Raw genomic sequence first — 24,464 nt, forward strand, 5'->3', positions numbered from 1 at the left:
CACCAATACATCTCCTGCCCATCAGAGGATCGAACATTCTGGAACACTGCTGTACGACCATCAAAGATGCCTACCAATCCATCCCCCAGCCACACAGTGTGGCACAATTGTTACTTACCACTTTTCAGCACAAGGCTGAATATTGTCCACTCTTGTTGCATTTGATGTGGACTGCTTCAGAATCTGAGAAGGTGTGAATGGTGCTGAATATTGTGTAATAATCAGTAAACATCCCCACTTCTGATCTTATCGTGGAAGGAAGGTTATTGATGAAGTAGCTAAAGATGGTTGGACCTAGGCCACTACTGTGGGGAGCTAGAGCTCCTGTGGTACAATGGTAGCGTCTCTACTTCTAAGCTGGAAGACTTGTGTTCAAGTTCCATCTGCTGCAGGGGTACATCAGAACATCTCTGAAGATGTTGATTAAAAATACTTACCCTGAGGAGCTCCTGCAGGGATATCCTGGAGCTGAGATGACTGACCTCCAACAGCCACAACCAACTTCCTATGTGCAATGTCCTCCATACCCCCAAACTCAATAATTAACATTCAGTTCCTCAGAGTTGGAAACTAGCTCCTTCCTCAATCAACAGCTGACAATATTCTAGCAACAGTACTAAACATTTGTGAATCAAACTGAGTATCCCTCACCAAACTTTTCCAGTAGAGTTACAACATTATAACATTGACATCTATCCAGCAGTGTAGAAAATTACCCAGGTATCTCCAGATCACAAAAAGCAGGATAAATCCAACGCAGCCAATTATAGCTCCCTCAGCATGTTCTGGATCACTCAGTGTGGCAGAAAGAAGCCTGAGCAATATTGAAGTTAGTGAAGTTTACCTAATGCAAGGGAAGACTGTTCAGGTTGTTGGAGTTAAGTCGTCTTAATATGACTGCACAAGTTAATCAGGATCGTGTCCTAGATCCACAGTTCTTTAGTTGATTCACCAATGACTCTTGAATTTGTGTCACATGTAGACAGGATGATAATAAAAGGCATTTAGCACATTTGCCTTCATTGGGGTAGGCCATTTAGGACAGAGATGAGGAGAAACTTCTTCACCCAGACTGTAGTGGGTGTGTGGAATGCTCTGCCCCAGAAGGCAGTGGAGGCCCAGTATCTGGATTCGTTTAAGAAAGAGTTGGATAGAGCTCTCGAGGATAGTGGAATCAAGGGTTCTGTAGATAAGCCAGGAACAGGATACTGATTGAGGATGATCATCCATGATCATAATGAATGGTGGTGCAGGCTCGAAGGGCAGAATGGCCTACTCCTGTCTATTGTCTATTGACTTGCGACTTCACTTTTAAGGAACTATGAACCTGTATTCCAAGGTCTGTTTGTTCAGCAACATTCCCTAGGACCTTACTATTAAGTGTATAAGTCCTGCTAAGATTTGCTTTCCCAAAATGCAGCACCTCACATTTATCTAAAGTAAACTCCATATACCACTTCTCAGCCCATTAGCCCATCTGATCAAGATCCTGTTGTAATCTGAGATAACCTTCTTCGCTGTCCACTACACCTCCAATTTTGTTGTCTTCTGCAAACTTACTAACTATACTGCCTATGTTCACATCCAAATCATTTATATAAATGATGAAAAGTAGAGGACCCAACATCGATCCTTGCGGGACTCCACTGGTCACAGGTCTCCAGGCTGAAAAGCAACCCTTCAATACCACCCTCTGTCTTCTACCTTTGAGCCAGTTCTGTATCCAAATGGCTAGTTCTCCCTGTATTCCACGAGATCTAACCTTGCTAAGCAGTGTCGCACGGGGAACCTTGTCGAATGCCTTACAGAAGGCCATATAGATCATGTCCATTGCTCTGCGTCATCAATCCTCTTTGTTACTACTTCAAAATACTCAATCAAGTTCATGAGACATGATTTCCCACATAGAAAGCAATGCTGACTGTCCTTGCCTTTCCAAATACATGGACATCCTGTCCCTCAGTATTCTCTCCAACAATTTGCCCACCACCGATGTCAGACTCACTTGTCTGTAGTTCCTTGGCCTTTCCTTACCACCTTTCTTAAATAGTGGTACCACCTAGCTAACCTCTCGTCTTCCGGCACCTCATCTGTGATTATCAATGATTCAAATATCTCAGCAAGGGGCCCAGTAGTCACTTCCCTAGCTTCCCACAGAGTTCTGGGCACACTTGATCAGGTCCTGGAGATTTATCCACTTTAATGCGCTTCAAGACATTCCAGCACCACCACCTCTGTAATATGGAAATTTTGCAAGATGTCACCATCTATTTCCCCACTTGTATATCTTCCATTTGCTTCTCCACAGTAAACACTGATGCAAAATACTCATTTAGTATCTGCCCCATCTCCTGTGGCTCCACACAAAGGTTGCCTTGGTGATCTTTGGGGAGCCATATTCTCTCCCAAGTTACCCTTTTGTCCTTAATGTATTTGTAAAAAAACCTTGCGATTCTCATTAACCCTATTTGCCAAAGCTATCTCATGTCCCCTTTTTGCCCTCCTGATTTCCCTCTTGAGTATACTCCTACTATACTTGTCACTTATCAGGCGAAGCCTGAATGTTGTCCTGGTCTTTCTGCATTCCTGGTAAGCACTGCTTCTAAGGATTCTTCTCTAAGGATTCTCTCGATCTCTCACGTCTATACCTGACATATCCTTCCTTTTTCTTAACCAAAAGCTGAATTTCTCTCGTCATCCAGCATTCCCTACACCTACCAGCCTTGTATTTCACTCTAACAGGAATATACTATCTCTGGATTCTTGTTATCTAATTTATGAAGGCTTTCCCATTTTCCAGCTACCCCTTTTTATGTGCAAACACTGGCCCCAATCAGCTTAGAAAGTTCTTGCCTAATATCGTCAAAATTAATTTTCCTCCAATTTGGAAGTTCATCTTTTAGATCTGGTCTATCCTTTTCCATCATTGTTTTAAAGTTAATAGAATTATGGTCATTGGCCTCAAAATGCTCCCCCACTGACACCTTAGTTACCTGCCGTGCCTTATTTCTGAAGAGTAGGTTAGGTTTGCACCTTCTCTAGTAGGTACATCCATATACTGAATCAGAAAATTTTCCTGTACACACTTAACAAATGCTTCTCCATCTAAACCCTTAAAACTATGGCAGTCCCAGTCTATGTTTGGAAAGTTAAAATCCCCTACCAAAACCACCCTATTATTCTTATGGATAACTGAGATCTCCTTACAGATCTGTTTCTCAATTTCCCTCTGACTATTAGGGGTCTATAAATACAATCCCAATAAAGTGATCATCCCATTCTTATTTCTCAGTTCCACCCAAATAACTTCCTTGGACATATTCCCAGAAATATCCTCCCTGAATACAGCAGTATTGCTATCCCTTTTCAAAAGTACCACTCCCCCTTCCTCCCCCCCTGCCCCCCACCCACCCCACCACCACCAACCTTTTTATCCTTCCTATAGCATTGTATCTTGGAACATTAAGCTGCCAGTCCTGTTTATCCCTGAGCCATGTTTCTGTAATTGCTATGATATCCCAGTCCTAGTTCATGTGCCTTCCCTTTTAGGCCTCTTGTATTGAAGTAAATACAGTTCTATCAGTTCTACCTTGTTCTCTGCTTTGTCCCTGCCTGCCCTGACAGGCGCTCTCCTTTCCCCAACTGTACCAGTCCCACATTGATCTTTTTCTTCACTATCTCCCTGGGTCCCACCCCACCTTACTAGTTTATACATGAGGTGACCTTATAGCAGTTTTTAAAATAGTGAGGGGTGTAGATAGAGGTATTAGTAGTTGTCTTTTTTCTAGGATGGGACATTTCAAGATAAGAGGGTGCATTTTTAAGGTGAGAGGAGAGAGATTTTAAAAAAGCCATGAGGGGCAGATTTTTACAGAAGGGGTAGTTCGTGTGTGGAATGAACTTCCTGAGTGGATGGGATTACAACATTTTAAGAGACATTTGGATAAATACATAAATAGGAAGGGATAGTGGCGAAAAACACGCAAGTAGGGCTAGTTTAGTTTGAGATTATGTTTGGCATGGACTAGTTGGACTGAAGGATCTGTTCCTGTGCTGTCTGACTCTATGACCTTCCCTCCACCGTAACGTCAGAAATGAGGTTATTCGCTGATGGTTGGACAATGTTCAGCATGATTCAATTCTCATTTGTTACTGAAGCAGTCCATACCAGAAATGCAGAAAGACCAGGACAGCATTCAGGCTTGGCCTGATAAGTGGCAAGTAATATTGCCTGTCACTTGTATGGCTTCAATTGCCATTTCCAATGAGTGAGAATCCATGTGTCACCCCGATATTCAATCGCATTACTATCATTGAATCCCCCACTTTCAATATCCCGGGATTGCTATTAGCTAGAAACTGAACCAGATCAGACACATAAGTAGCTAGGAACTCTGACAATAACTCTGACCTCCTGACTCTTTGAAGCCTGCCCAGAACCTCCAAGACACAAGTAAGGAGTGTACTGGAATTGCTTAAATGAGTACAATGCTATCAACACTCAAAAAAATCAACACCATCCAGGATACAATAACATGCTTGTTTGGCACCCTATCTAACATCTTCAACATTTAGTCCCTCCACCACAAACAATGTCAGCACTAACTACTATTTGTGGATACAGTGCAACAAATTTCTAAGGCTACTTTGTTTCCAAACCTGCAACTTTTACATCCCTGAAGGACAAGGACAGCAGATATGTGCCATCCTGACTTGGAACTATATCACTGTTCATTCACTGTCACTGGGTCAAAATCTTGGAGCTTCCTTGTTAACAGCATTATGTGTACCTACATCTGGTGGATTTCAGCATTTCTAGAGAGCTGCTTGCCACCACCTTCTCATGGCATTTGGGGGGGAAAAGGCAATAATTTCTGTCTTAGCTGCGGATGTATATGTCCTGTGGATGAAAATAAAGGAATTCTGAGGAAGAGAATGCAGATGCCAATAAATCAAAATAAAATTTATTGATGGTGAGGAATCTTAGTCCTGTGAGAGATGTTAGAGTTTCCTTTAGCTGCAATGTGCAACAATGCTGCTGTGTTTTGCTAAGTAGTGAGAATCAATGAAAGTTTAAGGAATATAAAAGTACTATCTGTTTTGGGATTGGCAGTGATAACTGAGGTCACTAACAGTTGTAGTTCCATGTAAAAATGCCAGAGGAAACCACCAAAATTAATACTAAGTGCTACAGATGCTAGAAATCTGAATCACGTGAGAATGCTGGAGAAACATGGCGCATCTGGTAGCATCTATGGAAAGAGAAACCAACCTAACATGTCCATTCCAAGAGGGCTTCTCTTCAGAAGAAGTTAAAACGGAGTTGAAATATCAACTTGAATTCTCACTCCACAGGTGCTGCCAGACCTGCTCAGCTTCTTTGGTATTCTCTGTGCTCTTTCTAGAGTCTGCTATGTTATAGGTATTGATGTTGTCTATAGTGCGATACCTGTGCTATTGAATAATCCTATGAAATCAAATTAAACTTAATGTGGAGCATGAAATGGAAATTGTGGAGCAGAAAATGAACCAGACCAGATGTACAAATACTGTAGATGCAGGAAATTATTGGAATTATTGTCCTTTCATTGATGCCTGATGTTTCTCATAATATTAGACAAATCTTAGTTGCATCAGTTCATAAGAATCTGTGAAACAAAATATACTAATTGTTCCAAAGTATGGTTTGAAAGTTTAAAATTCTTGCTAAATGATGCAAGTGTCGTTCATGAAGAATATAGATGGCTAATAACTTGGAGAGACGCTGATTTTGCGGCAGTGAGACAGGGGCTTGTGTCTTTAACTGTCATAGTAACTCTCAGGCTGTGCTGTCAGACATTTTAGAAGCTTCAGGATATGATGTATCTCGAGTTGCAAAAAAGAGTGTTGTCTCTTAACCAGAGCTGCTGTCTCAGAAAGTAAAGGGAGACATTAGTTTTGAGCCTGATCAGGATCAAAAATAGTTATTCAGGGTTTTTGTAGTATTGTTTGGTTGTATAGCTCTCTTCCCCAGAAGTTGAGGCTGCAGAAAGGTTAAGAGTGAAAAGGCTAGAACTAACCTGATGACTGGGTTTGTTTACTGTTTCTTGGGCTATTGAAGCAAGTATTTTTTTTCCATGGGGAATCTTTCATGACTTCTGCTAAATCCAGCTACTCAGAGCTGGCAAATGTTCTGACAGCCTGAGTTTACTTATGGATGCTCAATTGTATTCTTGTAGTTCAGTGACCTTTTTGATCATGTTCCAGTTTTGCAGTAAGAGGAAGGAAGGTGACTTTACATGAGCAATTTTATGGAATTGAAATGAAATTATTTTATTCACAACAGTAATTTAAAAAATAAACCTTTTGCAAATTTGGTACTAATATTATCATTATTTAAATTTCATTCGTTCCAGATTGCTTTTGAAAGTTTTTTGAAACAAAAGTGAAAGTCTGATGTCTTGTATTACGTTGGAAAATGGGGTTCTTTTTTTCTGAGTCTAAATTGGAACAGGTAGTAAATAAAGTGAGCGTGCCTGAGAAAATTAAGCCAAGTGTTGGCAGTTCTTAAGAATTCATAAATGTTAAGGTTAATATACTGCAGTTGCCATATTAGGATTTTCAATTTACTGTATCTATTGTATAGCCTAACAGAAATTCAAGTAATTTAATCTTTGGATAATGAAGCAGAAGCATATTCAGCGAAAAGTTGCTGTCAGAAAACATACCATATTTCATGTTCACACAAGTGTATGCTGGCTTCACCTCACCACTTAATCTTTTCATTGCCTCTGATGTTCCTTCCCTACTTGTTTGACACCTAGCACTGGATGAACAAAAAAAAAGCCAGTTGTTCAGTGTCTGTCAAAAGTTCTTTTCCCCATCTGCAGGTTCTAACACTCTCTTTGAGAACTGTCTAAGGCTAAGTTAGATGGATTGCAACCTGGATATTGCATTTGACCCTGATATGAACTTCAAGCTGCATATTTGCTGTATCACTAATGTTGCCTACCTCCATATTGTAACATTCACTACAGCTTCTCTATTGCTAAAATTCTCATCCATGCCTTTTGTTTTTAAACCTCTGACTAATCATCTAGCCTGATTTCTCCTGACCACCATACCTAAACTCAAGCACATCTAAAAGTCTGCTGCCCTATCCTGACAGTCATCAAGTTCACATATCAACCCTGTGCTTTTGTCCTGGCAATGCTTTGATTTTTAAGATTCTTATCATTTCTTTTAAATTCCTCCAATACCTCATATGGAATAAAAGTCTGATGTGCCGTTCGATATTTGTGTTTAGCATCTGGAATTTCTTCTCAATATTGTTTTGTGTGGGGTCTGCCATTGGATTGTGTAACCCAATTGACATTATTTTAGAGCAGCCCTTCCTGCTTTTAGACACTGCTGAACATACCTCTCCCTGACCCTGTTAGTTGCTGCTGACATTCCTTTTCGGTTCCAACTCACTGACCCATTGACCTACTTTCCCTCTTGCTATGTTTCCCAATCTCCATCCCTTCCAGACTCTGCTAACTTTCTTTCTCGAGCTGAAAATGTGTTGCTGGAAAAGCGCAGCAGGTCAGGCAGCATCAAGGGAACAGGAGAATCGACGTAACGGGCATAAGCCCTTCTTCATCACCCTCCTGTTTTCTGCTGACTCTCTGTCTCTGACCCTGTTAGTCAGATGGGCCAGTGAGCCAAGGGGTTGCAGATGGAGCTTAATTTAGATAATGTGAGGTGCTGCATTTTGGAAGAGCTAGTGAGAGCATGCCTTATATGCTTAATGGTTAGGTCCTGGGGAGTATTGCGGAACAAAGAGACCTGAGAGGGCAGGTTCATAGTTCTTTGGAAGTGAGTCTCAGGTAGACAGGATAGCGGAGAAGGCATTTGGTATGCTTGCATTTATTGGTCAGTGCATTGAGTATTGGATTTGGGAGGTCATTTTACAGCTATACAGGACAGTGGTTAGGCCACTTTTGGAATACTGCCTTCAGTTCTGGTATCCCTCTTATAGGAAGGATTTGGAAGGGTTCAGAAAACATTTACAAGAATGTTGCCAGGGTGGGAGGGTTTGAGCTATAAAGAGAGGTTAAATAGGCTGGAACCAATTTCTCTGGAACATCAGAAGCTGAGAGGTGACCTTATCGAAGTTTAGAAAATTATGATGGGCCTGGATAGGGTAAATCGACAAGGTCTTTTCTTGGATGGGGGAGTCTAAAAGTAGAGAAGTCTAAAAGTAGAGGGTGTATGTTAAAAGATGAGATGGGAAAGATTTAAAAAGGACCTAAGGAGCAACATTTTCACGCAGAGGGTGGTGCGTGTATGGAATGAGCTACCAGAGGAAGTGGTGGAGGCTGATACAATTACAACATTTAAAAGGCACTTGGATGGGTATATGAAGCGGCAGGGTTTTGAGGGACAAGAGCAAAGTGTAAGCAAATGGGGCTAGATTATTTAGGATTTCTGGTCGGTGTGGACGAGTTGGACCAAAGGGTCTGTTTCCATGCTGTACATCTCTATGATTCCATGACTCTTAATCACTGCTCACTTTACATCTTTATGACTTCCTGGTTGCTGCCAACCCGACCACATGGCAACATGTTGGTTGCTGCTAATTTTCAGTCTCACTGACCCTCCGATCATTTCTGACCTTCCCTGTCCCCAACTTTCCAGGTTGCTGCTGACCTTTCCTCTTTTGGTTCCTTGCAGTCGTCTGTCTTGTTTTCTGTCCATTCTCATTTCTTAACTCTGGAATCTTGAAACTCAAAATCACTCATGCTCCAAACCTGGCTCTTTCTGCAACTCTGTTCATTTTGGATGTCCTTGTTCACTGTTTGGGAGATAGAAGCAGTGAGAGGGAAGGTGGCAGGCTTTGTGATAAGTGGAAGTTTCAGTGACTATGATTGGAGGTAAATAAACAGGAGAGTGGGAGACATGACAACCAAAGAGAAAATAAGCAGAAATGGTGGTAAGTCAGATAGACAGACAGGGAGCAGAGGGGCAGCAAACAGGAGGTTTATGTAGCTGAAGAGACGGTGAACCAGATATGAGTAGGAGTGGGCATATTTATTTTTATCATTTTAAAAAGCTATTTTAAGAGCTGTTTCATTTTAAAAGCTATGCATGTCAGAACTTAGCAATAACAGATATTTCAACGTATATGTAATATTTAATGTTTTTTTGGATTGAGAGTTTCAGAAGAGTCTACTAAACCTATTACTCTGTACCGGAAAATTCTGATTCACTTAGACTTGTTTCACCTGAAGTTGCACTCTCAGGAAGGCAGCTACAGCATTAAGTGAAATCTCAATGTATGTGTGACCTTCTTCAGACCGACATAATCATGGGTCTCTGTGCTGCTCTAATTTGGCCACCCGTCCTTCCCTAATAATCATGCTTCATTGTTGATGACCTTGCCTTCAGCTGCTTGAGATCTAATTTCATTTCTTTACTCCTCAGGCTCTCTCATCTCTCTCTACTTCTTTAAGACATTCTTTAAAACCTACCTCTTCTTGTCCTATTATCAGGAGCAAGTGAGGACTGCAGATACCTCATCTGCTCTGTCTGTTGCCTCTGATATGGTCTCTTCTACACTCGGGAGACAGGACGCCAACTTGTGGAATGGTTCAGGGAATATCTCTGGGACACGTGCACCCAACAACCCCACTGCCCTGTGGCCGACTACTTCAGAGAACATAGAACATAGAGCGTTACAGTGCAAGACAGGCCATTTGGCTCTCAATGTTAAGCCGACCTGTGAAACCAATCCCAAGCCCATCTAACCTACAATACTTCATTACCATACATATGTTTATACACTAACCATTTAAATGCCTTTAATGTTGACGAGTCCACTACTATTGCAGGCAAGGCATTCCACGCCCTTACTACTCTGAGTAAAGAACCTACCTCTGATATCTGTCTTATATCTATCACCCCTCAATTTAAAGCTATGTCTCCTCGTGCCAGCCGTCACCATCTAAAGAAAAAGGCTGTCACTGTCCACCCTATCCAATCCTGTGATCATCTTGTATGTCTCTATTAAGTCACCTTTCAACCTTCTTCTTTCGAATGAAAACAGCCTGAAGTCCCATAGCCTTTCCTCATAAGACCTTCCCTCCATACCAGGCAACATCCTGGTAACTCTCCTCTGCACCCTTTCCAATGCTTCTACATCCTTCATATAATGCAGTGACCATAACTGTGTGCAATACTCCAAGTACAGCCGTACCAGAGTTTTGTACAGCTGCAACACGACCTCATGGCTGCAAAACTCAATCCCTCTACCAATCAAAGCTAACACGCCTTATGACTTCTTAACAGCACTATCAACCTGGATGGCAACTTTTCAGGGATCTATGCACATGGACACCAAGATCTCTCTGCTCATCCACACCTACCAAGAGTCTTACCATTAGCCCAGTACTCTGCATTCCTGTTACTCTTTCCAAAGCGAACCACCTCACATTTTTCCACATTAAACTCCATTTGCCATCTCTCAGCCCAGTTCTTCAGCTTATCTATGTCTCTCTGTAACATGCAATATCTTTCCACGTTGTCCACAAATGTACAAACCTATCCTTGTACACCCTCATCCAGGTCATTTATAAAAATGACAAACAGCAGTGGCCCCAAAACAGATCCTTGCGGTATACCACTAGTAACCTAACTCCAGGATGAATATTTCCCATCGACCACCACCCCAGCCAATTTCTGATCCAAATCGCTAAATCGCCCTCAATCCCGTGCCTCCATATTTTCTGCAAATGTCTACTGTGGAGAACCTTGTCAAATGCTTTACTGAAATCCATATGCTCCACATCAACTGCTTTACCCTCATCCACCTGTTTGTCACCTTCTCAAAGACCTCAATAAGGTTTGTGAGGCATGACCTACCCTTCCCAAAACTCTGTTGTTTATCCCTCATCAAATTATTCCTTTCTAGATGATTATAAATCCTGTCTCTTATAATCCTTTTCAAAACTTTGCCCACAACAGAAGTAAGGCTCATTGGTCTATAATTATCAGGGTTGTCTTTACTCCCCTCCAGTCTTCTGACACCATTTCTGTAGACAGCGAAGACATAAAGATCAAAGCCAAAGGCTGTGCAATCTCCTCCCTGGCTTCCCAGAGAATCCTAGGATAAATCTCTTCTGGCCTTATCTATTTTCACACTTTCCAGAATTGCTAACACCTCCTCCTTATGAACCTGAATCCCTGTTAGTCTAGTCTAATAGTGTATATCTCAATATTCTCCTTGATATCATTGTCTTTTTCCTGTGTGAATACTGATGAAAATTATTCATTCAGCACCTTTCCTACCTCCTTGGATTCCATGCACTACTGTCCTTGACTGGCCCCAATCTTTCTCTAACCATTCTTTTATTCCTGGCATATTTATAGAAAGCTTTAGGGTTTTCATTGATCCTACCTGCCAAGACTTCTCATGTCCTCTCCTGGCTCTTCTTAGCTCTCACTTTAGGTCCTTCTTGGCTAACTTGTAACTCTCAAGCGCCCTAACTGAGCCTTCACATCTCACCTTTATATAAAAGCCTCCTTCTTCCTCTTGACCAGAAATGCAACTTCTTTAGTAAACCAAGGTTCACTCGCTTGAGCACTTCTGTCCTGCCTGACATGTACATACATAAGAAAGACACATACTAGCTATTCCTTGAACAAGCTCCACATTTCAATTGTGCCCATCACCCACAGTTTCCTTCCCCATCCTATTCATCCTAAATTTTGCCCAATCGAATCATAATTGCCTTTCCCCTAGCTATTACTCTTGCCCTGCGGTCCCTCTCAATTGCTAAAGTAAACATAACCGAATTGTGGTCACTATCACCAAAGTGTTGCCCTAACTCTAAATCTAACACCTGGCCTGGTTCATTACCCAGTATCAAATCCAATGTGGCTTTGCCTCTTGTTAGCCTAGCTACATACTGTGTCAGGAAACCCTCCTGCACACATTGGACAAAAACTGACCCAGCTAAAGTAATCAAACTATAGCATTTCCAGTCAATATTTGGAAAGTTAAAGTCCCCCAAAACAACTACCCTGTTACTTTTGCTGCTATCCAGAATTATCTTAGCAATCCTTTCCTCAACATCTCTGAAACTTTACAGAGGCCTATAAGAAACTCTCAACATTGTAACCTCTCCTTTCCTGTTTCTAACCTCAGCCCATACTACCTCAGTGGACAAGTCCTCATTCAATGTCCTTTCTGCCACCATAGTACTGTCTTTGACAAACAATGCCACACCCCCTCCCTCTTTTACCACCTTCCCTGATCTTAGTGAAACATCTAAACCCTGAAACCTGCAACAACCATTCCTGTCCCTGCTCTATCCAGTGTCCGAAATGACCACAACCCAGGCACCAATCCATGCTGCAAGTTCACCCACCTTTATTGTGGATGCTCCAGAAATATTCACCTTATATACTTGTGAGGGGAGAAATCCCTGAAGCTTCTGCTATCTCGTACGTTTTTAAATGAACAGTTTACCTTCCTGATAGCCCTCTGGTTTCTGCTCTCGCTGCTCCTGCTGCAACTCCCTTTCCTGCTCCACCAAGGACATGCAAGTCCTGGACTGCCTCCACTGCCAAATCCAAGACACTCGATGCCTGAAGGAGGAATGCCTCATCTTCCGCCTTGGGATACTTCAACCACACCACATCAATGTGGATTTCACCAGTTTCCTGATTTCCCCTCCCCTCATCTTATTCCAGATCACACCCCTAAACATGGCACCACTCTCTTGAACTGTCCTACCTGTCCATCTTTCTTCCCACCTATCCACTTCACCCTCCGCCCCGATTGATCACTGTCAATCCCCACCTTCATCTACCTATTGCATTCCCAGCTACCTTCTCCTGCCAGCTCCACTCCCCTCCCATTTATCTCTGAGCCCCCTTGTGCCCCGCCCGCACATTCCTGATGAAGGGCTTATATCCGAAACATCGACTCTCCTGCTCCTCAGATGCTGCCTGACCTGCCAAGCTTTCCAGTCAGATGTTTGTTTGTCCTATTATCAGCTTATATGGGACAAATACATTTTTGAAAAGACCTCAAGTGCCTTGGGACTTTATATTGCACTGGATGCTTACTGATGCTGTCAATATTAAAGTTTTCTTGAGTCTGAGAAATAAATCTTGTGCAACTGAAGACACAAAGTATCACTGCATAAACTGGATCTTATTTGATTAATGTTATTTTTAGTAGTTTGAAGTTGTCTTTTTTTTCCTTTGTTTCTCAACTACCTATATTCACTAATCTATCCTGCAGGTTAGGTTAGTGGGTAGAAAACTCGGGTTTGACAGCCAGGAATACATCTGCTATCAATCCTGATGAGTGCTCCAGTAAACCACAGCACAAGCGTGAAAAAGAGCATCTCATCTTCTGTTGGGGACAGTGCAGCCTCTAGAAGTCTGAGGAACAAGGTTGAGGATTGGGAAGCTTACAAAGATGATCAGAGGGCAACAAAAAAAAAGAAATACGGAGGGAGAAGATTAAATCTGCGGGTAAGCTAGCCAGTAATATAAAGGAAGACTGTTAAGAGTTTCTTTAAATATATAAAGGGCAAAAGAGGCAAAAAAATGGACATTCGACTGCTGGAAAATGTTACTGGAGAGGTATTAGTAGGGCACAAGGAAATGGTTAAGGAACTGAATAATTACTTTGCATCAGTTTTCATGGTGGAAAACATGAGTGATATTCCAAAAATTCAAGAGAGAGTAGAGCTGTGTGGTGTCCATCACCAAGGAGAAGGTACTAGAAAAATAGAATGTCATGAAGGTCCATCACTATACCTAGAGTTCTAAGGGAGATAACTGAGGAGATAGTAGAGGCGTTAGTGGTGATCTTTCAGGCATTTCTAGAAGCAGGGAGGATCCCAGAGGACTGGAAAATTGCTAACGTTAAACTCCTGTTTAAAAAGGGAGGAAGGCAAAAGGCAGAAAATTACAGGCCAATTTGCCTAACCTTGGTCGTGAGTAAGATTTTGGAGTCCATTGTGAAGGATGAGATTTCTGAATACTTGGAAGTGTATGGCAAAATAGGCCAACATCAGCATGGTTTCATCAAGGGGATGCCATGCCTGACAAATCTGCTCGAGTTCTTTGAGGAAGTAATGAGCAGATTAGATCCAAGGAGAGGATGTTATATACCTGGACTTCAAGAAGGCCTTTGACATAGGAGGCTACTGAGTAAGATAAAGGCCTCTGGTGTCAGACACAAGGTGCTAGCATGGATAAATGATTGGCTGTCTGGCAGTAAGCAGAGAGTGGAGATAACAGGGTCCTTATCAGGATGGCAGCCAGTGACAAGCAGTGTTCCGCAAGGGTTGGTGTTAGGACCACAATTTTTCACTTTATGCATTAATGATCTAGATGAGGGAACTGAGGGCATTCTGGCTAAGTTTGCAGATGTTACAAAGACAGGTGGAGTGACAGGTAGAATTGAGGAGGCGGAGAAGCTGCAGATGGATTTAGACAGGTTAGGAGAGTGGGCAAAGAAGTGGTAGATGGAGTACAACGTGGGAAAGTGTAAGGTTATGCACTTTAGTAGGAAGAATAGAAGCAACACCTGTTTTCTAAATGGGTAGAAAATTCAGAAGTCTGAAGTGCAAAGAGACTTGGGTGTTTTAGTCTAGGATTCTCTCAATCCAAGCTTGCAGATTGAGTCATAGAATCATAGAATCTCTCCAGTGTGGATACAGGCCATTTGGCCCAATAAGTCCATACTGGGTGCTGCTGGAGTTTAACCAGGCTGATGTTTCCTCCTTGGCTCATGAGTCTTTTCACTACTTGTGCAATTATGTGAACTCTATGTATTAACTGAATGGATTTGGAAGAATCACTTTAGCCACAATAAAAAGACAGCATGCTCTGATTAGAGGGTTATATCGTTAATCTGTTATCACTGATGACAGTGGTTCGCACTGCTGTCTCACAGCATCAGAGTCCCAGGCTTGATTCCAGCCTAGGATGACTGCCTGTGTGGAGTTTGCACATTCTCCTTGTGTCTGTGTGGGTTTCCTCCAGGTGCTCCGGTTTCCTCACACAGTCCAAAGATGTGCAGTTCAGGTGAATTGGCCATGTTAAATTGCCCATAGTGTAAGGTGTATTAGTCAGAGGGAAATGGGTCTGGGTGGGTTACTTTTCGGAGGGTCGGTGTAGACTTGTTGGGCCGAAGGGCCTGTTACCACACTGTAGGGAATGTAATCTAATCTGATCTAATTGTAACCATCTTAATTTATATATTACCTATTCAAATTGATCACAGGATTTTGTTGTCAACTTCTATTACCAGGCATACCATTTTGGTTGCCTTGGCTTGAGAGGATGCAGAAAAGATTTACAAGGATGTTGCCAAGACTGGAGAGTTTGAGTTAAAAGAAGAAGCTGAATAGGCTAGGGATAATTCCCCTGGAGCGCCTGAGGCTGAAGGGTGACTTTTTGGAGGTTTGTAAATCATGAGGGGCATGGAGAGCGCGAATAGCCAACGATGCAGTAAGTCCAAAACTGGAGCGTGCAGGTTTGAGCTGAGAGTGGAAAGATTCAAAAAGAGACCTGAGGGAAAAACTTTTCATGAAGAAGGTGACGTGTATATGAAACAAGCTGCCAGAGGAAGTGGTAGAGATAAATACAATTACAACATTACAAAGGCACCTAGATGGGTAGGAATGGCAAGGGTTAAGAGGGATACAGGCCGAACGTTGGCAAATGGGACTCGGTCAGATTGGGATGTTTAGTCTGCATGGACGAGTTGGACCAATGAGTCTGCTTCTGTGTGTAGAACTCTATGCTGTCTGACCTGCTGAATTTTCTCCAGCAATTTCTGTATTAGTTTCACATACAATTTGCCTCTGGGAAGATCTAAAACAAAATAAAAGTTCCTTAAAAGTTATCAGTTTTTCCTTAAGCTGTAATGTAAAATCTCGCAAGTTCTACTAGGCCAGGTGAATTGATTGTAATTAGGAATATTCACTTCAGTGTCAAAACTGGAGGTAATAACAATTCCATTTGAAAAGCACTATCTGGGTTAACTTAACAGAAACTACTGAAGTTTAAAATGCAGGTAATTCTATAAAGCTGTAATTGTGACACCATGTTATAGAAAATGACACAATATAAATAATGCGGCCAATGGGAAAAACAGGGTTGGGGCAAACCATCAAAATTATCTGTAAAAGTCAAAATAAAAATAATAGTTAGCCTAACACGAACAATAGCACAATCTAAGTAAATCTTTTAATCATATATTTTAGTGAAATAATACAATAAATTTAACACTTTAACACTAAAATCACCGACTACAGCACTGTACGTTTCCCAAAGCTCTTCACCAGAAAGCGTGCAAGCTGAGTGACCACATGATGCTGATGCGGGTATCCAGTCCTCCTCAAGATTCCCTCCCCCCACTGGTTAGACTACAATTCCCAGATTCAAACTAAGTTTCAAGGCTCGCAGAGCTGATTGCATTCCTGTTTTGGCTGAACACACTGAATTTGCATTTTGCAGACAGAGGATCCTGAACCTGGCATTTGCTGTTCAGCTTGTGCTGGAGATGGAATCACTGCGAACGGGAGTTTGCTTGATAATAAAAAGGTCCACAATTCACAAATTGCATTACAACCAAATTGCGTTTAGTAAATGCACGTTATAGGAGAACTACCTGTATGACATATGAACACCAAAGCTAATGCTGAATGAAGCTTTCCTGCAGCACTGCATAAATAAAACCATAAGACATGACTAAAATTAGACCGTTCAGTGCTCCACCAATCAATGAGATCATGCCTGATTTTATCCTCAACTCCAATTTCTTGCTTTATCCCCATAACCCTTGCTCCCCTTCCAGATTAAAAATCTATCTCAGCCTTGATGATCCAGCCTCTGCAGGTAACCATACCACAGATTCACTACCCTTTGAGAGAAGAACTTCCCCCTCATCTGTGTCTTAAATGGTAGTCCCTAGTCTGAGATTATGCCACAAGGGGAGAACAACCTCTTAGCATCTACTCTGTCATGTTCCCTAAGAATCGTATATGTTTCTGTAAGGTTGCCTGTTATTCTACTAAACTTCACTGAATATAGGTTCAGCCTCTCAAGCCACTTCATGAGACTTCCATACCCAGGATCAACCTATAGAACTGGCTGTGACCAATACCAATAATATTTCCTTTGATAAGATAACCAAAATCTTCTCATGCTTTTCCAGTTTGGCCTAACTAGTGCTTTGGATAGTTTTAAGAAGAGCTCCCTGTTTTTATACTCCATTGAAAGGCCAACATTCCATTTCCCTTCCTCATTGTGTGCTGAGTTTGTATGCTAGCTATTTGTGATTGTGATTTGTGATACATGAAGATTCCCAAATCCCTCTGCTGTGGTTTTCTTCCATCTTTATCCGTTTAAAAAATATTCAGCTCCCCTATTTGTCCTTGATGTGCCACGTTTTTGCCCACACACTTAACCTATCTAATATCCTCTGCAGACTTTGTGCCATTTTTACCACTTGCCTTCCCACCAATTTTTGTATCATGTCCAAACTTGGCTGTTGTGCATTCACTTTCCTCATCCAAGTCATTGATACATATTGTAAATTATGTGGCCCCAGCACTGATCCCTGTTGTACTGCATTAGCTGCCATCCTGAAAATTACTCTCTCATTCCAACTGTTAGTTATCCAATACTCTATTCATATTGACATACTGCACCTAACACCATAAGATAAAAGAAAAATAGTGTTCAGGGTTGTGCAGGTTTGTGTATTGACTATAGGAAATGCAAGATTATAGGGATAGCGTAGTGGTTTGGGTCTGGGTGGGCAACTCTTTGGAGGTTCAATATGGATTTGATGGGCCAAATGGCCTGCTTCCACATTGTAGGGATTATCTGATTCTATACTTAATAAACTTCACTGTGTGGCTATACCTTGTCACCTGCCTCACAAAACTTTAGTGTTATCAATGTGGCCCTCCGGCAAAATGCTTATCAGTTTAACTTTCACTTTCTGGCATGTTCAAAGTTAAAAATCACACAACATCAGATTATCGTACAGCAGGTTTATTTGGAAGCACTAGCTTTTGGAGCACTGCTCCTTTATCGGGCAACCGTGAAGGAGCAGCACTCCGAAAGCTAGTGCTTCCAAATAAACCTGTTAGACTATAACCTGGTGTTGTATGATTTTTAACTGAGTACACCCCAGTCCAACACCAGCATCTCCAAATTGTGGCATGTTGTTTCACCTATCTCACCTCCTAAAATTTCTTGCTTTTGACTGAATTCAAGCCTCAATTTGTTCTTCCAACCCGACCTCAAGATATCCAAACTCTTTCCTTTGCTTTAGTGTTGACTTGGCTCCTTATCCCTGATGTCTTCAATCTCCCCTTGCTGTCTCCTCAGCATTCATTGCTCTGTTGAAAAGGTGTCCTCTTGGGCTCTGCCTCTCTTCATCACAGTAACCTTTTCCAGCCCTTAAAATCACTTGAACTCTCAATTTCTCTCCTCCCTTGTGCATTCTTCCAGTTCATCATTTATGGTATGAATTGAGCCATTTAGACTTCATGCTCCAGAGTTCCTTTTCTGAAAATTTGATGGCTTTCTCGCTGTTAATACCACATTAAGACTTATTTATTTGATTCAGCTTTTGGTCTGTGCTGGCTCAGTATTGTCTTGTTATTTGATGCAATGTCCATTTTTTAATTTGCCTGTTTGAAGTACTAGGGGATGTTTTTATACAGTTAGTGACCATATAAATGCAAATATTTATTTAATTCAAATTGTGAAATTTAGGCAAATATGTTTTTATAAACAACCAGTTTGAACATTTTGTGATGCAACTTTGTGGCTATGAGTTGGGATTTCAATCTGGACCTTCTGTGCCATAAGATGCTAACAAGCAGGTATTTGATTGTTTTACACAGTATAATTGATCTTCCATCATGATGGGTCAAAATGAAGATCAGGTGAATAATAATTAAAATTTGGAGCTAAGTGAACCAGGGATAGAGGTCCTCTTGTGGCACAAGTAGTAGTGTCCCTACCCCTGGACTGGGAGGTTTGGGCTCAAGTCCCACCTGCTTCAGAGGTGTGTAATAACATCTCTGAACACATTGATTAGAAAAATAGGTAAGTTAACAGTTTTGAGCAAAATTTGGATCTTACATGGGTTTTCCACTTCTATTGTAATTAAACTGCAACTATCAGAAGATGAATAAAGTTGGTTACAGCTTAAATTTCTCTATAGTGCAAATAAACTGCTGAGCTGTGCGAATTAAGTGAAATGTTATGCAAATGATTTCCATGGGAACTTGCAGTAGGTAAGTAATAAAGATGACAACAGGAAACGAGGTTTTGGACATTTGTATGCAAAATTTTTGATGTATTCTCGATTGCGTGTTTGTTGTAGAATATGGTCATTATTGTATTGATAGTCTGCAAAGGTGACCATGCAGTTTAAACCTGAAAATCTGTGATTTTTCCAAAAAAATCTGTATTAATGTTAAATGGATGAATCAAAACTAAATAAGTACAGTATGGAAGTAATTATATATATATTGTACTCACGTGGAAGCTTGTTTCAACATATCCATAGAGCCTTGTAGGTGTATACAATTTCTACATGTTTACTTCAATGTACAATTTCATATAGTTAGTTTTGTGGTGGTTTTCTTCCTTAAGTTCTGTCATTTGCATTACTCATTTTATTTTCTTTTATTCTAGCCCTGATGATATTGGCACATGTTGGTACATTCTCTTGTCTGGTTCTGTATTCATCAAAGAGTCCATGTTTCTTCCTAGAAGCAGGTATGCTTGCAGTCAACAAATTTTTACAAAATTGTACTCTTTTTTTTATATAGAGGATATTGTGTATGACTATTGAATGTTCTAATTGTCCACATTATAAGACAATCAATTTATCTTGTAATATTTATTAACATGTTGAATTAATGTGTTAGTTGAATACATGTCAGCGTTTTAATAAACTGAAAGCTGATTAACTTGCAATTGATATTGAATGATCTTATTGAAATTAAAATGATTTGAAAATTTTATTTTGTACAAACAGAACCTTTGTGACATCTCTGAAGTGCTGTCATTGAGTAGCAGCACTAATACTGCCAATTTACTCTCTCACCAGTAATTGTATCCCTGGAAGATAATCCTGCTGATCTTTCTGGTTTCATTCACCCCTTTGCTCACTGACCCTTGGACTGTGCCAATAAATCAGCTATCAGTCCTCTCCACGGCTCCTGGAAGTCAGCTTAGTTCTTTGAGCAAAGGCTTTTGGCATTCATGACTGTATTGTATGGATTATTGTGTGGACATCAAGGTCTTTTATGGAAACCTGGCTCACTAGTTATGCTAACGGACCCAACTGAAACTTCCCCACTACTTCTAACCACCTACTCAAATATCATGTCAAGCATTAAGCTTCTCGTCAAATCTTTGCTGACCACTCTCCTGTTCCCCTACTCACAATCTACCTCTGTATTGAGTGACTTCTCAGTTTACATCTCAGCGTGTCTTTAAATTCATTGCTCTCTTGTACTCTCTGAACACTTCCCTCTTGAAGATCACCCTCTTAATCTGACCATCTCATGAGACCCCTCTGTGCTGATCATGTCAATCACAAAGGAGGCAATTTCTGATCACACTCTTTCAAATTTCATCCAGCCTTGCATCTTGTTTTGTCTGGTCCTGAAACTGAAACACCATTGCCAAAATCTCTTGCATTTTCACTTCCAAGTTGCCAACTGATTAACATAGAACAGCGAGAAAGTGAGGTCCTCACCCTCAACAATTTCTCCTTCGTATCCTCCCACTTACTTCAGACCAAAGGGGTTGCCATGGCCATCCGCATGGGCCCCAGCTATGCCTATCTGTTTGTCAGGTGCGTGGAACAGTCCATCTTCTGCAGCTATATCGGCACAATTCCCCACCTTTTCCTCCGCTACATCTGTGACTGTATCAGCACCACTTTGTGCTCCCACGAGGGGATTGAACAGATCATCAACTTCACAAACACCTTCCACCCTGACCTCAAATTCACCTGGCCCATCTTGGACATCTCCCTCTCCTTCCTGGACCTGTCCATGTCCATTCCTGGCGACTGACTCAATATGGATATCTACTTCAAACCCACCAACTCCCACAGCTACCTGGACTACACCTCCTCCCACTACTCCTCCTGTAAAAGCGCCATCCCTTAGTCCCAATTCTTCCGCCTCCGCCACATCTGCTCCCAGGAGGACTAATTCAACTCTAGAACATCCCAGGTGGCTTCCTACTTCAAGGACTGCAATTTCCCTTCCCACATGGTCGATAATAGCCTTCAGTGCAACACCTCCACTTCCCGCACCTCTGCCCTTGAACTCCACCCCTCCAGTTGCAACAAGGACAGAACCCCCCGCTCCCCCCCACCCCCAACCCGGTCCTCACCTACCACCCCACCAACCTAAAACGTAACATTCTCCGCCATTTCCACACCTACAATCAGACCCCACTACCAGACAACTATTTCCCTCCCCACCACTTTCAGCATTCCGCAGAGAGCATTGCCTCCATGACTCCTTCGTTAGGTCCACGTCTCTACCAACCCATCCTCCACTCCCAGTACCTTCCCTTGCCACCATAAGAGGCGTAAAATCTGCACCTGCACCTCCACACTAACCTCCATCCAAGGCCCCAAAGGAGCCTTTCATATCCAGCAGAGATTTTCCAGCACCTCCAGCACCTTCCAGCACTGAAGGCTATTATCGACCACGTGGGAAGGGAAATTGCAGTCCTTGAAGTAGGAAGCCATCTGGGATGTTCTGGAGTTGAATTAGTCCTCCTGGGAGCAGATGTGGCGGAGGCGGAGGAATTGGGACTAAGGGATGACACTTTTACAGGAGGAGTAGTGGGAGGAGGTGTAGTCCAGGTAGCTGTGGGAGTTGGTGGGTTTGAAGTAGATATCCATGTTGAGTCAGTTGCCAGGAATGGACATGGACAGGTCCAGGAAGGAGAGGGAGATGTCCAAGATGGGCCAGGTGAATTTGAGGTCAGGGTGGAAGGTGTTTATGTCCGTTGTGTCCGTTGCTCTCGATGTGGGATGCCAACTTGTGGAATGTTTCAGCGAACATCTCCAGGACACACGCACCAATCAACCCTGTAGCCAAATGTTTTAACTCCCACTCTGCCAAGAATATGCAAGTCCTAGGCTGCCTCCACGACCAAATTCTAGCCACTCGATACTTGGAGGAAGAACACCTCATCTTATGTCTTGGGACCTTCCAACCACATGGGATCAATGTCGATTTCACCACTTTCCTCATTTCCCCTCCCCCTACCTTTTTCCAGATCTCACCCTCCAACTCAGCACTGCCCTCTTGAACTGTCCTACCTGTCCATCTTCCTTCCCACCTATCCCCTTCACCCTCCTCTCTGACCTATCGCCATCACCCCCACCTTCATTACTTATTGCATTCCCAGCTACCTTCCCCCGCCCAGCCGCACCGACCTCCCATTTATCTTTCAGCTCCCTTGCGCTCCCCACCCCCAATCCTGATGAGCTTGTGCTTGAAATGTCAACTCTCCTGCTCCATGGATGCTACCTGACTGGCTGTGCTTTTCCAGCACCACACTTATTGACATAGAACAGTACAGTACAGCACAGTAGAAGCCCTTTTAGCCGGCCTTGTATCCTATTCTAAAATCAGACTAACTTGCATATCCTTCATTGTACTGTCTTCCATGTGCCTATCCAAGAGTCATTTAAATGTCCCTAATATATCTGACTGTACTACCACTGCGTTCCAAATACCCTCCACTCTCTGTGTAAAGAACATGTCTCTGACATATCCTCTAAAGCTTCTTCCAATTACCTTAAAATCATGTCCCCTCATGATAGATATTTTCACCATGGGAAAAGGTCTCTGGCTATCCACTCTACCTATGTCTCTCAACATCTTGTACACCTCTATCAAGTCACCTCTCATCCTTCTTCATTCCGATGAGAAAAGCCCTAGCTTCCTCAAGCTTTCTTCATAAGACATGCCCTCCAGTGCAGACAGCATCCTGGTAAATCTTCTCTGCACTTTCTCAAAAGCTTTCACATCTTTCCTGTAATGAGGTGACCAGAACTGAACACAATATTCCAAGTGTGGTCTCCAGGACTCAATCCCCCTGCTAATGAAAGCCAACACACCATACGCCTTCTTAACCCTATCAACTTGGGTGGCAACTTTGAGGGACCTATGGGCATAGACCATAGGTCCCTCTGTTCCTCCACACCGCCAAGAATCCTGCCCATAACCCTGTATTCTGCATTCAAATTTGACCTTCCAAAATGAATCACTTCACATTTTTGGTTGAACTCCATCTGCCATTTAGCAGCCCAGTTATGCATCCTGTCAATGTCCCGTTGCAATCTCCAACAGCTCTCCACACTATCCAGATCTCTAGCACCCTTCGTGTCTTTGGCAAACTTACTAATCCACCCACTTCCTCATCCAAGTCATTTATAAAAATCAGAAAGAGCAGAGGACCCAGAACCGATCCCTGTGGAATGCCACTGGTCACCAAGCTCCAGGCTGAATACATTCCATCTACCACCACCCTCTGTATTCTATGGGCCGGCCAATTCTGTATCCAGACAGCCAGATTTCCCTGTATACCATGCCTCCTTACTTTCTGAATGAGCCTATCAGGGGTAACCTTATAAAATGCCTTGCTAAACTCCACGTACACCACATCCACTGCTCTACCTTCAACAACGCGTTTTGTCATATTCTCAAAGAATTCAATAAGATTTTTGAGGCATGACCTGCCCCCTCAAAGCCATGCTGACTATCTCTAATCAAACTATGGTTTTCCAAATAATCATAAATCCTATCTCTCTGAATCCTCTCCAGTACTTTGCCCACCACTGACATAAGACTGACTGGTCTGTAATTCCCAGGAGTATCCCTATTCCCTTTCTTGAACAAGGGGATAACATTTGCCACCCTCCAATCATCTGGCAGTACTTCAGTGGAAAATGGGGATGCAAAGATCATTGCCAAAGCCGCAGCAATCTCTTCTCTTGCTTCCTATAGTATCCTAGGGTATATCCAGCCTGGCCCAGGGGATTTATCTATCCTTCTATTCTTTAAAATTTTCAACACATCCTCCTTCCTAACATCAACCTGTTCCAGCATGCCAGTCTGTTTCACACCGTCCTCAGAAATGTCAAGGTCCTTCTCAGTAATGAATACTGAAGCAAAGTATTCATTAAGGACCTCCCCTACCTGCTCCGACTCTCGGCACAAGTTCCCTCCACTATCCCTGATTGGCCCTACCCTCACACTGGCCATTGTCTTGTTCTTCACATAAGTGTAGAATGCCTTAGGGTTTTCCGTAATCCTACCAGCGAAAGCTTTTTCATGCCCCCTTCTAAGTCTCTGAAGTCCAGTCTTCAGTTCCTTCCCGGCTACCTTATAATCCTCTAAAATCCT

The 24,464-nt window shown here is 42.3% G+C and overlaps 1 protein-coding gene across 9 annotated transcripts in view; it reads left to right on the forward strand.

Annotated features, from left to right (window-relative positions):
- The window catches only part of rapgef2b (Rap guanine nucleotide exchange factor 2b), a 400,973-nt gene that overhangs the window by 109,828 nt on the left and 266,681 nt on the right, over window positions 1-24,464 (forward strand). For all 9 annotated transcript variants that reach the window (XM_087980151.1, XM_087980144.1, XM_043674010.2 and 6 more), the window contains one exon: window positions 19,711-19,794. In XM_087980151.1, the coding sequence (XP_087836277.1) occupies window positions 19,711-19,794 (84 nt within the window). The remainder of the gene's footprint in view (window positions 1-19,710; window positions 19,795-24,464) is intronic.

This window comes from Chiloscyllium plagiosum, unplaced genomic scaffold (assembly GCF_037043375.1).
Source record: "Chiloscyllium plagiosum isolate Xiang-an unplaced genomic scaffold, Cpla_swu_hap1 HiC_scaffold_36, whole genome shotgun sequence".
NCBI lineage: Eukaryota > Metazoa > Chordata > Chondrichthyes > Orectolobiformes > Hemiscylliidae > Chiloscyllium > Chiloscyllium plagiosum.